At 46.9% G+C, this 15,001-nt stretch overlaps 1 protein-coding gene across 1 annotated transcript; it reads left to right on the top strand.

The window, feature by feature from the left end:
- The first annotated feature begins 1,810 nt into the window (after positions 1–1,810).
- Positions 1,811–13,011, top strand: LOC143271147 (uncharacterized). Its single transcript, XM_076563114.1, has 3 exons — positions 1,811–1,815; positions 3,323–3,676; positions 12,651–13,011. Exons 1-3 carry the CDS (start codon positions 1,811–1,813, stop codon positions 13,009–13,011), a joined length of 720 nt encoding a protein of 239 aa, XP_076419229.1.
- Positions 13,012–15,001: the final 1,990 nt, after the last annotated feature.

Genomic DNA, 15,001 nt, shown 5'->3' with positions numbered 1-15,001 from the left:
AGCCTGGAGGGCACCATTCTGAAGGGAGTAGCCTATATCTCCAAAGGTTTCATGATTGGAACATGTCCATTTTATACCTTCAGAACAGAATGCTAGAGGGGAGGAAATTACAAAGAGAGAATAATCTCACCATTCTGAAGGCTGGGAAACCCCAGATGGAGCATCCCATAGCTGGGTCTGGTGACAAGCACATACCATCTCAACTACTCAGGAAACTAAGACAGGAGGATCTTTTGAGCCCAGGAAGTTGAGGCAAGTCAGAGCAACACTGTGGGACCCTGTTGAAAGAGAGAGACCCTGCATGCTTCAGGTAAGGTGCAATAGTGGCATGAATGCTATAGGGTAACCAACTGCTGTCTGATTAGATTAGAAGACTGCCTCACAGGAGAGTTTGTACTTGGTGCTGCAAACCTGGCCACAAGTCCATAGCTGGGGAGATAGTAGGCTCAAGTAGGAGAACCTATTACTGTTGTTAAACTGCCTGCCGAATATTTATGTTCATGCACATTGATGGGTGCTGCTCTCAACCCTGCTCAGAGAAGTTTCTTTTATCAGTGGACAATGGTTCATGCAGCAACTCTTAGCTCGTCAAAGTGTTGATATTAAATGACTGTTAAGTACTCAGCCCTAAGAGGGAAATCTCTATCAAACCTCCTTCTCCCAAGGCTCAGGGAACATCACAGAAGAGGGGACAGAATTAACCAGAGCAGGAGGACGGGGAGGAGTGCTGTGCAACTGTCTTCTGGACATGACAGGGATGTTGTACTCATGAACTTACAGCAGTTATGTTTGTCTGCACAAGACCCACACGATATTGAGTCTGAGAACATTTCAAAATGAGTACGGGAGGAACATATAAGGTTCCACGCCCAGCTGTGATGCCACTAGCAGGTAAAGGCTGTGGGGAGGTGGAAAGTCATTTTTCTTCAGCGACATAGTCTCTGGTAAGTTGCCCATGGTTCAGTAAATAAATTCATACTTATGTTCATGCAAGTAAGCCGATTTTAACTCAATAGGTTATTACAAATAAATAAGCTAGGCAGTGGTGGCACACGCCTTTAATCCCAGCACTCAGAAGGCAGAGGCAGGTGGATCTCTGTGAGTTCGAGGCCAGCCTGGTCTCCAAAGCGAGTTCCAGGAAAGGTGCAAAGCTACACAGAGAAACCCTGTCTTGAAAAAAATAAATAAACAGATAGATAGATAGAAAAAGGCCAGTGTAAAGGCACTTGCTACCAAGCATAACAACTGAATTCAATTCCCAGTACCCACTTGGTGGAAGGAGGTAACTAAGTTTCATTGGATGTCCACTGACCTACACACAGACACACACACACACACACAATAAGAAAGACATGTTGGGATGAAGGATCCCAAAAGGAATAGGAGGGAGTAAAAGCATTATATGCATAGATGAAATTGTCAACAAATAAAACATTGTTTTTAAAAAAAAAAAAAAAAAACTACCCCCATGTGGAGTGGCCCATTTGGCTGTCTTCACAGGATAGGCAGAAAACCATACCACCATACCTGCTAGCCCTTTTCACAGCAACAAGGATCCCCTCGTGAGAGTGGAGACACCATCTCAGGGGAACCTCAGCACAACTGCACTGGAGTAGTTTCCAGTACCCGAGTTAGGAGACATGGCCAGTTTTCAACAGAAAGGACCTATGGAAGCAAGCCAAGCAGAGATGCAGGTCTGACTGCAGCAGTGTCAGAGGCGAGGGCACTGAGCAGTGAAGTGAGGAGATGGCCAGAGACTGAGTGGTCAGACAGCCGTGGCAGGGAAAGGGATCCCATTATAGGGGTGAGAATGGGGTGAGTTTGTGCTCACAGGAGAATAGTGGAAAGTCCACCCCCAGAGGCTGGTATAGGCATGGAGAAACTGAGGCAGAACAGGCCTGGGAATGTCTATTTAATTTGTGTATGGCATGCTTACAGAGAGCAACCAAGTGCCATCTGTAGGAATAGGATACTGACTCATTTACTTTCTTTTTTATTGTTTCTAATAAAATACCATGGGGTTGCCAGGCGGTGGTGGTGCACGCCTTTAATCCCAGCACTTGGGAGGCAGAGCCAGGTGGATCTCTGTGAGTTCAAGGCCAGCCTGGTCTACAGAGTGAGTTCCAGGACAGGCACCAAAACTATAAGAAGAAACCCTGTCTCAAAAAAAAAGAAAGAAAGAAAAAAGGAAAGAGAGACAGACAGAAACAAAGAAACAAAGAAAGAAACAAAGAAACAAAGAATGAAACAAAGAAAGGAAGAAATATTTTGGGGGCTGAAGTGATGGCTCAGTGGTAAAGAGCACTAACTGCTCTACCAGAGCACCCGGGTTCAATTCCCAGCACCCACATGGCAGCTAACAACTATCTGTAACTCCAAGATCTGACACCCTCACACAGACATACATGCAGGTAAAACACTAATGCACATAAAATAAAGATAAAGAAATTGTTTAAAAAATACCATGGGTGACTTGAAAAGTTAGAATATGAAATAAATATCATCAGGGAACAGTCAACAGTGAAAGTATGTACATGTGACCAAGATGGTATTCTTAGGGATCACACAGTCAGGAGAGACAGCAGATGATCATTACACAGCCCTCTTGGGGACATTCCTAACTACCTGGAGCCCAGGCTCCAATATGGCGGGGACAAAACAAACAAACAAACAAAAAAACCAGGAACAGCCCTGTAAAAACAGAGAGAAAGATGCTCAGCTAAGCTAACAGGAAGTCACTGCCTGAAGAAAACATGAGGATCTGGAGGACCCACAGAAAGTCACAAGGAAGTGACCACATGCAGACTTGCACCTGACCCTGGGCAGGGATATAAAGGGCCCAGGCTCAGGAGGCTCCACATCTGCACACTCCCCTCTCTATCTGCTCCTCTGACCTACTCCATCCTCAACCAAACACCAGAACCATGAGCTGCTGTGGCTGTTCAGGAGGCTGTGGCTCCAGCTGTGGAGGCTGTGGCTCTTGCTGCTGCAAGCCTGTGTGCTGCTGCAAGCCTGCCTGTTCCTGCTCCAGCTGTGGGGGCTGCAAGGGTGGCTGTGGCTCCTGTGGGGGCTGCAAGGGAGGCTGCAGCTCCTGTGGGGGCTGCAAGGGAGGCTGTGGTTCCTGTGGAGGCTGTGGCTCCTGTGGGGGCTGCAAGGGAGGCTGTGGCTCCTGTGGAGGCTGTGGCTCCTGTGGAGGCTGCAAGGGAGGCTGTGGCTCCTGTGGAGGCTGCAAGGGAGGCTGTGGCTCCTGTGGAGGCTGTGGCTCCTGTGGAGGCTGTGGCTCCTGTGGGGGCTGTGGCTCCTGTGGGGGCTGCAAACCTAGCTGCTGCCAGTCCAGCTGCTGCAAGCCCTGCTGCTGTCAGTCCAGCTGCTGCAAACCCTGCTGCTGCCAGTCCAGCTGTTGCAAACCCTGCTGCTGCCAGTCCAGCTGTTGCAAGCCCTGCTGTTCCTCAGGCTGTGGGTCATCTTGCTGTCAATCCAGCTGTTGCAAGCCCTGCTGCTGTCAATCCAGCTGCTGCAAACCCTGCTGCTGTCAGTCCAGCTGCTGCAAGCCCTGCTGCTGTCAGTCCAGCTGCTGCAAGCCCTGCTGCTGCCAGTCCAGCTGCTGCAAGCCCTGCTGCTGCCAGTCCAGCTGCTGCAAGCCCTGCTGCTGCCAGTCCAGCTGCTGTGCACCTGTGTGCTGCCAATGCAAAATCTAAACCTCCCAACTCGGGCTTTCAGTTTTTCCAATGCTCCATGACATCTGGTGTCCCTGAATTAGCTCATTTCTTCAGACTCTCCTGCAAACACCTGTAATCCCTCCCCACCTTTCACCCATGTCCTAATCTTCCCTGGCACAATCTTCCAGCTAGGTCTTGTCTCCATCCTCCTTCTGGAGAAATGTATTTCATAGGCCCTGGAAATGGACCCCTGTAAAGGTAGCTGGCTATCTGATGGCCACAGGTGATCACTATCTGCCTCTTTGGGGCTTCTGAGAGCCAGAGTCTGACCCACAGGGGTCTGTGCTTCTGATCTGTCAGGGACTGCTTTCACTGGGTTCTCAGCCTTCTGAACCCTGAGTCTTCCAGGCTACTTCCTTTTTCCTGTGACTCATTTTCTACAACCTATTCTAGGACCTTTCTGTTGCTTCCTACTTTGCCTGCTTGAATAAATAAAATAATAAACAAATTTCTTTTGTGTGTGAGTATATGTGTTTAGGGGCAATGTGTACAGATGTGAGTGAGTGTGTGTATATGTGGAAGCCACGGGTCAATCTTGGTTGCCATTCTTCATGGCCACTGTAATGATGAGCTATTGTCAGTTTGACAGAATTTAGAATCACCTAAGATTCAGGCACACTTGCAATAGACTATCGAGATTGATGTTCACCTCTGAAAATGTCTGTGGGGGCTTGTCTTTAACAGTTTAATTGATGTGGAAAGAGCCATCTTAATTGTGTGTGGGACCATTCTATGTGGAGGACTGTATGAACTGGAGAAAATTAGATGAGCATTACCATTCATTCATCCACCCCTCTGTTTCCTGAAGGTTAAGGGGATGTGACCAGGGGCTCCCTTGGCTTCCCCACCATGATGGACTACACTCCTGATCTGTAAGCCAGAATAAACCCTTTCTTCCTAAAGCTGTTTTTCACCAGGATATTTTATCACAGTGACAGGAACTTTCACCTTCCAAGACAGCCATTCACCTTGGTTTTTGAGGCAGGGCTTCCACTCACTGGGGCCTGGGACTCTCTGATTGGGCTGGACTATTTGGTCACTGAGTTCCAAGAGTCCTCCTGTCTCTACCTGATAGAAAAATGAACAATCTCAAATGGCTGGTTAGAAGACAAAGAGGTCTTGGACATTATGGGTTACATGTATCCCTGAGAAACAAGTGGTTCATCATGGTTCACTGTGTGGTGACAAAGAGCTCCCAGCCGGGTGATGGGGTATGACAGGAACAGCTGAGTATAAAGTGGAATGCCTGTCTGCAGTTAGAAACAGCCCACTGTCTTTCCAAAGAACAATGTAGATAAATTTCAAAGACACCCAATTTGCTAAGTGAGAAACAGAACAAGATGTAGAATCACAGCGGATATAAACAGGCATGCTGCAGAGGTGGAGCCAGGTGGATCCCTGGGTCTCACTGTCCAAACAGTATAGCCTACTTAACTAGTTCCAGGACAATGAGAGACACTGTCTGACAAAAAAAAGACAGAAGGAACCAGAGAAATGAAGACCAAGCTGTACGCTGGCCTCTACAACTCTACACACACACACACACACACACACACAAACACACACACACACACACACACACACACACACACACATACACACACGGGGGGGGGGGGGGGAGCAACACAAAACACTAGTGATCTCAGAGACTTAAAACTTGAAACAGTATCAAAATACTTCCATACAACAGGCCTGGCACATTTGGAAGAAAATTGTGGACAGTTTCCCATCCCAGCAGCTCTCCCAAATAACCACACAATAACTTAATATTATTTGTATATACTCGGCCAATAGCTCAGGCTTGTTACTAGCTAACTTTTACATTTAAATGAACCCATATTTCTTATCTACACTCTGCCATGTGGCTTGGTACCTTTTCTCAGTATGGCATGCTCAACTAGCTTATCAATGTGTCTGCTGGTGACTCCTCTGACTCTGCCCCTCTCTCTTCCCAGTCCTTAATTTGGTTGTCCCACCTATACTTCCTGCCTGGCTACCAGCCAATCAGCTTTTTTAACCTTTTTTTGTTTGTTTGTTTGTTTGTTTTTTGGTTTTTCGAGACAAGGTTTCTCTGTGTAGCTTTGTGCCTTTCCTGGATCTCACTCTGTAGACCAGGCTGGCCTCAAACTCACAGGAGATCCACCTGCCTCTGCCTCCCAAGTGCTGGGATTAAAGGCATGAGCCACCACCACCCGCCAATCAGCTTTTTATGAACAATGAGAGCAACACATTTTCACTGTGTACAGGATTATTTCACAGCAGAAACTAGATGAAAAAAAAACAACAACCTTAAAACACAGCCCTGAGAAAACAAGACAGTGACTAAGATGTCAGTTTGTCAGTTCAGATGTGTTCACATGTCAGTTCACATGGCTAACAAATCCACACCATAGTGTCCACCAGACATACAGCCACATAGAAAATGTGGGTACCAGCATGCAGCAGTCTTCCCTATACTAAACAAACCAGGAAGACTCCAAATGTTTACCAACCAGTAAGTGAATGAATGAAATATGGAAGATGAGAATGACAGAATATCACTGAGCAATGAAGAGGAAATACTGACTGATCATTTCCAATAGTGGCACCATTCCTTGGGCAAGGGGTCCTGAACTGAGTAAGGGTAGAGAAGAGGAGCTAAGCATGGGCAAGCAAGCATACATATATTCATTGCTCTCTGCTCTTGATGGTGGATGTGATATGACCAGATGTTTGAAGTTCCTGCCTTGAATTCTCCACAATGAAGAACTGTAACCTAGATCTGCGAAGTGAAACAAAGTTGCATTTTGTCAGGATAATTCATCACAGCAACAGAAACCAACTATAATAGGCAGGTACAATGAGACCCTCTCATGGGGGAAACATGCAAGAACCCCAGATTCACTGTAAATCAACACACATAGACTCAGAACAAACACAGAAAGGCACATTGCCTCCCTGTGGTACAATTCAACTGACCCCCAAAAGAGCATACCAGCAGGGCAATGCCCGGAAGCTCTAAGGAAAACAGCCATTCCTGTGGAGAGGTATCCCCAGCCAGAGCATCATTCTACTTCCCTACAAAGCTGGGACATTTCCTAGCAGGTGGTGGGGTTGAGCTCATGATGCAGGAAAAAAGGAAGCTGAGCCCCGCCACCTGGCAGTGAGGCAGCAGGAGCCGAGTTCTTGGGAGCATGTGAGTGACTCAACAAACAAGGATCTTCATGTGTAGAAAAACAGGAGGGAAACCCCCACATCACGTGGGTAGCTGTGCTGTGCTGTGCTGGGCTGGGTTGGGCTGGGCTGGGCTGGGCTGGGCTAGAACTGCTTTCAATTTGACCATGCCCTCGGGTAGGTTGACATGCACAGTGCTGTTTAAAAGTATGGAGGGTGCCGGGCGGTGGTGGCGCACGCCTTTAATCCCAGCACTCGGGAGGCAGAGCCAGGCGGATCTCTGTGAGTTCGAGGCCAGCCTGGGCTACCAAGTAAGTTCCAGGACAGGCGCAAAGCTACACAGAGAAACCCTGTCTCGAAAAACCAAAAAAAAAAAAAAAAAAAAGTATGGAGGGCTGCCAATGAAGGGGGTCTGTGAGGCTAGGGCATTGCTCAGGGTACAGCACTGGATTCTATCTCAAGCACAGTAAAATAAAATGGGAGAGGAAACTCTGCATGGTGTGTGTGTGTGTGTGTGTGTGTGTGTGTGTGTGTGTGTGTGTGTGTGATTTCTGAATGAGTCACAGAAAAATAAAGCAAGACCACCACCACCACCGCCACCCAAAAAATGCACGCCTTTATTCCCAGCACTCTCAGGAGTCAGAGGCAGGGATCTATGAGATCAAGGCCAGCCTGGGCTACAGAGCCAGTTCCAGGATAGCCAAGACTGCACAGAGAAATTGTAAGAAAAAAAGAAAGAAAGAAAGAAAGAAAGAAAGAAAGAAAGAAAGAAAGAAAGAAAGAAAGAAAGAAAGAAAGAAAGAAAGAAAGAAAGAAAGAGAAAGAAAGAAAGAGAAAGAAAGAAAGAAAGAAAGAAAGAAAGAAAGAAAGAAAGAAAGAAAGAAAGAAAGAAAGAAAGAAAGAGAGAAAGAGAGAAAGAAAAACAAAGAAAGGAAGGAAGGAAGGAAGGAAGGAAGGAAGGAAGGAAGGAAGGAAGGAAGGAAGGAAGGAAGGAAGAAGAAAAAAGAAAGAAAAGCCTCTGAAAATTCTAAGAGAATGGGAAAGTTGAATGTGGTAGCACATGAGTTTAAAACTAGCAGAGGCTACAAGGCAAGACCCTGTCTCAAAAAACCAGAAAGGGGGTGAGGGTTCTGAAAAAATGGCTCCGTGATTACAAGTGCCTACTGCTCTTCCCCAAGAATGCAAATGTGGTTCCTAGCATCCACCCTGAGCAGCTCACAATTGCCTATAACTGTAGTTCTAAGGGATCTGATGTCTCAGACTCAAGTACACACACACACACACACACACACACACACACACACACACACACACACACACAATGTAATAAAAATGAGAAAGGAAAGAAAATTAGAATAAATAGTATTTCATCTTTAAAAGAAACAGATCAGGGGCTGGAGTAATGGCTCAGAGGTTAAGAACACTTGCTGCTCTTGCAGAGGACAGGGATTCAGTTCCCAGAATCCACATGGTGGATTACAACCACCCCTCACTCCAGCTCTCTCTTCTAAATCCAGATACTCTCTTCTAAACGCTGCAGGCACCAGGCATACATGTTGGGCACATACATGTAGGCTGTGATGGCTATTCTTGGTTATCAACTTCATTACATCTGGAATTAACTAAAACCCAAGCAATTGGATACATCTGTGAGGGATTTTTCTTGATTGAAACATTTGAGGTGGAAAGACCCACCCTAAACCCAGATCTTTTGTGGTGGCAAGATCTAAGTTAAGTCTGAGGCCACATCTTCTGATGGCAGCCTATATAAAGAATATGGGAGAAGGAAGCATTTGCTTTCTGCCTACTTGACCTTGCTCTTGATGGCAAGTCCATTCCTTTGCTGGTATTAGAGCCTGCTTCTTCGGGATTCCAGCATAAACTACAGCCTGGTTGAGATGTCCTGCATTGTGGACTGAACAAATATTAGATTCTTAGACTTTCTGTTGGGAGACAGCCATTGTTGGACTAGTTCGACCACTAATATAGATTTATTCTGCCAGTTCTATTCTAGAAAACCCTGATACACAGGCAAAACACTCATCTACATAAAATAAATAATCAAAAATAATAATTTTAACAAAGAAAAGAAGAAAAAAAAAACAGAGCAGAATGGGAGATGACTCCGTAGTCAGTAAACAACACAAGCATGAGGATCTGAATTTAGTCCCAGAAACCACATACAGCAGCCAAAGCACCATGGCATATTCCTGAAATCCTGGTGCTGGTGGGTTGGAGATGGGCAGGTCTCCCGAGCTCACTGACCAGCCAGCCTAGCCTAATCATCAAGCTCCAAGTCTGTGAGAGACCTTGTCACAAAAAAAAAAAAAAAAATAGATATAGGGGTGAAATGAATTTCTAAACGGTCTTACTAAACAAGAAACATGAAGCCAGATATAGGGGTGAAAACCTGGGAGATCAGGGAAATAGGGAAAGCCATAGCTAACCTCACCTCACCAACTCTGCAGCTTCCAAAGAGACCTACCTCCTGTCTACCCGCGCCTATATGCCTTGCTGTTCTGCCATTGAATTTGCTCTCTCTGTCCAGCTACATCACTTCCTCTTCCTGTCTAGCTCTGTCACTTCCTGTCTGTCTGTACAGACCTCCAGACCTCCATGGTTAATTAGTGTTGGAATTTAAGATTGTGCCACCACACATGGCTGTTTCCATTGAGGCCTTGAACTCACAGAGATCCAGACAGACCCTGCCTGCCAAGTAATAGGATTAAAGGCATGTTCCACCATTGCCTGGCTTCTTTATTTACTTATAATGGCTTGCTTTTTCCTCTGATCTCCAGGCAAGCTTTATTTATTAAAGCACAATTAAAATATTACCACAACCCAGGACCGAGTAATTCCTGTCATGTACAAACTTTTCCAGAAGTAGACAATTTGAGATCAGGTTCATCTTCTTACATGGCTGGGGACTTGTGTGCACTGCACACTGAATGTGGCAGGAGCAGCAGGAGGGACCAGAAGCATCCAGCCCCCTGACATAGAAGGCTGCTCAGAAAAATGCATGTCAGCGGAGCCAGCTTGAAATGTATGAAGCAAAGCAAAACACCCTCAAGCAGTATGTGGTACACACAAATAATCCCTGCCCCCAGGAGGTGGAGGTGAATGGATCACAAGTTTGAGGCAAGCCTGAGCTACATAGAGAGACCTATCTTAACCCCTCAAAAAATTATACAACATGCAAGTTATAATAACCTCAGCACCATGTGCCTCAGTAGGACAAGGGCTATCCACTATTTAAAGTCTATCTATAACTCACCACACTGAGTAAAAGGGATACCAGAGTACAGAAAGCCATCCAGTGAAGTTCTTACCTCCTGAGGACAAAGGAAAATGGTCAGCAAGCTAGAGACAAAGGGACCTTCCTTAAACTGATAAAATTTTCCACCCAGAAGTTACACTATCCATTTCATCTTGCAAATGTTAGACATGTCACCTGCAAAATCTGGAATAAGGCAAAGCTGCCATTGTGCCTGTGGGACACTGTCTAGGTCAACCACAAACAAATGCTACGAAGATTAAAAGGGAAAAAATGCTTTCCGATTTTCACTTTTAAAAAAGTGTCAATACAAAAATAAAGAGACTCTACAGGTAAATTATTAATATTAAAAATAAAACTTGGGGCTTTGGAGATAATTCTCTTGGTAAATTGTTTACCTCACAAGCAGAAGGATCCAAGTTGTAGTCCCCAAAACCACCTAAAATGCCGGGTATGGTGGCATGCACATATAACTACAGCCCTGGGAAGGTGGAAGCAATGAGATTTCAGGGCTTATTAAGCTAACCTAGCCTAATAGGAGAGTCCTAGACCAGTGAGAGACCCTGTCTCAAAAACAGGTGGACAACTCTTGATGAATGATACCCAGCGTGGACCTCTGGCCTCTACATACACACACACACACATATATACCTACCTCTTCATACATACAAACATACATACATACATACATACATACCCACATGTGCCTCTGCACGTGTTTGTGCACACACACACACACACACACACACACACACACACACACACACACACATAAAGCTTGTCTAGGGATCAGAGGACAAACAAACCTTTAATCCTATCACTCAAGAGGCAGAGATCCATCTGGATCTGTGAGTTCAAGGCCACACTGGGAACAGAGTTAGACATGATGGCACACACCTTTAATCCCAGAACTTGAGATCTCATGTCTTTGCTTGGGAAGGACATAAACCTTTAATCCCAGGAAGTAATATGGCAGGACACAGAAAGGTATATAAAGCGTGAGGAAACAAGAACTCTTCTCTTGAGGCTGAGGATTTCGTAAAGGTAAGCTAGTGGCTGGCTGTTCTGATCTTTCAGCTTTCACCCCAATAACTGGCTCTGGGTTTTTTATTATAAGACCTTTCAAGATTTGTGTTACAGAACTTTGCAGAGTGAGCATGGCAGCCCACCTATAATCCCAGCATGCCAAAGGCAGTGACAGTGAATCCTCAGCAAGCTGGTTAGATGCACCAGCCAGAATAGCAAGCTCTGGTTGCCACAGGAGAGGTTACCTCAATATATGTAGCTGAGTGATTGGGGAAGACAACTGTGAGCAGCCTCTGACCATCACAAGTATGCACACAACTGAGTTCACTCCCACATATGTATACATATGTACATATACACAAATACATTGCATGTGGTAGTTTGAATGTAATTGGCCCCATAATCTCATAGGGAGTGGCACTATTAGGAGGTGTGGCTTGTTGGAGTGGGTAGGGCCTTGTTAGAGGAAGTGTGTCACTATGGGGACAGCTCAGGATATTACCCAGTATGTCAGCTGACTTCCTGTTGCTTGCAAGATGAAGCACTCTCAGCTCCAGCACTATGTTTGCCTGCATGCCAACATGCTCCCCATCATGATGACAATGAACTAAATCTCTGAAACTCTATGTGAGTTACCCAACTAAATGTTTTCCTTATAAGATTTGCCGTGGTCATGGTGTCTCTTCACAGCAATAAAAATCCAAACTAAGACACATACACAAGCAAAAAAAATTAATTACTCAAATGTTAAGTCTGAATTTTAACAAAATGAGCTGGGCCATTAGGGGCCTTGATCCACTCTGGACACAAATTCAGCAATAAAGTTGGATTTATCAGGGAACAAAAAGCCAAAGATCAATGAGTGGTACATGAGGGGGTGATGACTGCAGGAAAACAAGAGAAGTAGCCCTAAAAATGGCACAAACAGGAACCAGGAAGTGACCATGTGCAGCCTCACACCTGACCTGGGCAGGGATATAAAAGCCCCAGGCTCAGGAGGCTCCACATCTGCACACTCCCCTCTCTATCTGCTCCTCTAACCTCCTCCATCCTCAACCAAACACCAGAACCATGAGCTGCTGTGGCTGTTCAGGAGGCTGTGGCTCCAGCTGTGGAGGCTGTGGCTCCTGCTGCTGCAAGCCTGTGTGCTGCTGCAAGCCTGTGTGCTGCTGCAAGCCTGCCTGTTCCTGCTCCAGCTGTGGGGGCTGCAGTGGAGGCTGTGGCTCCTGTGGGGGCTGCAAGGGAGGCTGTGGCTCCTGTGGGGGCTGCAAGGGAGGCTGTGGCTCCTGTGGGGGCTGCAAGGGAGGCTGTGGCTCCTGTGGGGGCTGCAAGGGAGGCTGTGGTTCCTGTGGGGGCTGCAAGGGAGGCTGTGGCTCCTGTGGAGGCTGTGGTTCCTGTGGGGGCTGCAAGGGAGGCTGTGGTTCCTGTGGGGGCTGTGGCTCCTGTGGAGGCTGCAAGTCTAGCTGCTGTCAGTCCAGCTGCTGCAAACCCTGCTGCTGTCAGTCCAGCTGTTGCAAGCCATGCTGCTGTCAGTCCAGCTGCTGTAAACCATGCTGTTCTTCAGGTTGTGGGTCATCTTGCTGCCAGTCCAGCTGCTGCAAACCATGCTGCTGTCAGTCCAGCTGTTGCAAACCCTGCTGCTGTGAGTGCAGCTGCTGCAAGCCCTGCTGCTGTCAGTCCAGCTGTTGCAAGCCCTGCTGCTGTCAGTCCAGCTGTTGCAAGCCCTGCTGCTGTCAGTCCAGCTGCTGTAAGCCCTGCTGCTGTGAATCCAGTTGCTGCAAACCCTGCTGCTGCCAGTCTAGCTGCTGTGCCCCCGTATGCTGTCAGTGCAAGATCTGATTTTTGGCTTTGCAGGGCTATTACCAGATAGGCTCTATCCCTGTCAGGAGTTCTAGCCCAGGCTTTGCCTGTGTTTCCCAGTACACAGAGCCAATCTCCTCCATTAGCTCCAACCCTCTCTTATCTTCCTTCCTTCCCAAGCATGAAAATTTCCTTTTGGCTTCTTGTTGGTCCAGCTGCTACAAGGGTAGCTTTGGCTCCTGTAGTGGCTACCAGGCCAGCTCTTGCAGGTCTAGTTGCTATGGGCCTTGGGATCAAGAAGAATGACTCCCAGCACCCCCCACCACCCCTGCAAATTACCCCTGGCCATTTCTGCAGGTATCAGCTTCACCCTTTTGCACAGTGCTATCCCTGCAGTTAAGGCCTTCCTCAGCCCATTCACTCTGAAGCCACTAGGAGCTCTGATCCCTGTCTTTTAGTCATCTAATAAAAGCACTACTCCAGCAACCCCATTGCTTTGTTGTGTCTGTTTTCCTCTGGTTGGGGAAGGGTACATTGGGATAGCACCTGTGGCCACACTGCGTTTCCAGTGGGCAGAGTGTTCTACCTGGCACAGCTCCTCCACTCACGACAGCTGACAGGCAGAAGCATCAATGACAGCCACTAAAGCCTTACTGTATAACTTCCCCCATGCATCTGGGGAAACCAGAGAGAATTAAGGGGACACATCGCCATCTTTGCTGATTATCTCAGATAATGTTCCTATCACAAAATGCCACAGACCCAGTGGCTTCTCAACAAGAGAACTAAGTTCTTTTTATACATGGAAGGTAGATCAAGTGTGGCAGAATCAGTACTCATATATCTCTCTTTGAGATGTGTGTGTGTGTGTGTGTGTGCGTGTGCGCGTGCGTGTGTGCGCGCGCGCGCGTGCACATGTCTACAGGTGCACATGCAGAAGTATGCACATGTAGAGGCCAGAGGTGTCTTCCTTGATTTCTCTCCAATTTATCTTTTAAGACAAGGTCTCTCTCCATCAATCTTGAGCTCACCAATTCCACTAGGCCACAGTGAGCCCCAGAGATCCATACCCATCAGTACCCCAGCGCTAGAATTATGGGTGCTACATATAGCTACCACACCTGGCTTCTACATGGTTGCTGGGGATTGAACTCAGGACCTCATGCTTGTGCAGCAAAAGCACTTTACTGACTGAGCCATATCCCCAATCCCATGGGGTATCTCATGTAAGCTCCACCAAGAAGGCTCCAACCTCATGATCTAATGGCCACACAATGGTATTGCCTTCTGATTCCATCACCCTGGGGCAAAGTCTCAACATACAGCTTTCAGGAGCAAACCATTCAGACTGGGAAAATCCTGGCTTGGTGGACTCATGCTGCTCCTCCCCTCCCTGCACTGACTTGAATGTGAAATATCTCCTCGGGCTCAGGTGTTTGAACACTGGATCCCTAGTTGGTAGCACTGTTCTGGAAGGTTAGATATGGCTCCTACTTGGAGGAAATGAGTCCCTGGAGGTGGGCCTTGAGATATTACAGCTGGGCTCCACCTTCTGTCTGCTTTCTGCTTCCTGACAAGACACAGCGTGGTCTCACATCTCTGCCAGTGTGCTGGACCCTGCCCACAGACTATAAGTTTGTTGTTGGTTATTTTTTGCTCTTTTGAGGGGCCCACCACCCAGCTCCCAAATAAATCACACATGGAGACTTATTAGTACGTATGAATGTCTGGCCTTAGCTTGGCTTTCCTTAACTTTAAATTATACCTGCCTGTCTTTTGCCTCTGGGCTTTTTCTTTTCTTACTTCTGTAACCTTACTTTTACTCTTACTCCTATGGCTTGCTGTGTAGCTGGGTGGCTGGCCCGATGTTCTTCTCCTTCTCCAGCTACTTCTTCTCTCCTCCCAGATTTTGCCTTCTATATATTCTCTCTTTGCCTGCCAGCCCTGCCTATCCTTTCTCCTGCCTTGCAATGGGCTGTTCAGCTCTTTGAAAAGTTTCTGCACCCTGATAAGCCTCTCCATCTACGCA

Source organism: Peromyscus maniculatus, chromosome 1 (genome assembly GCF_049852395.1).
Source record: "Peromyscus maniculatus bairdii isolate BWxNUB_F1_BW_parent chromosome 1, HU_Pman_BW_mat_3.1, whole genome shotgun sequence".
In the NCBI taxonomy this organism is placed as follows: domain Eukaryota; kingdom Metazoa; phylum Chordata; class Mammalia; order Rodentia; family Cricetidae; genus Peromyscus; species Peromyscus maniculatus.
Note: the sequence above shows the minus strand (reverse complement) of the source record. Positions and strands in the feature narration are given on the sequence as shown.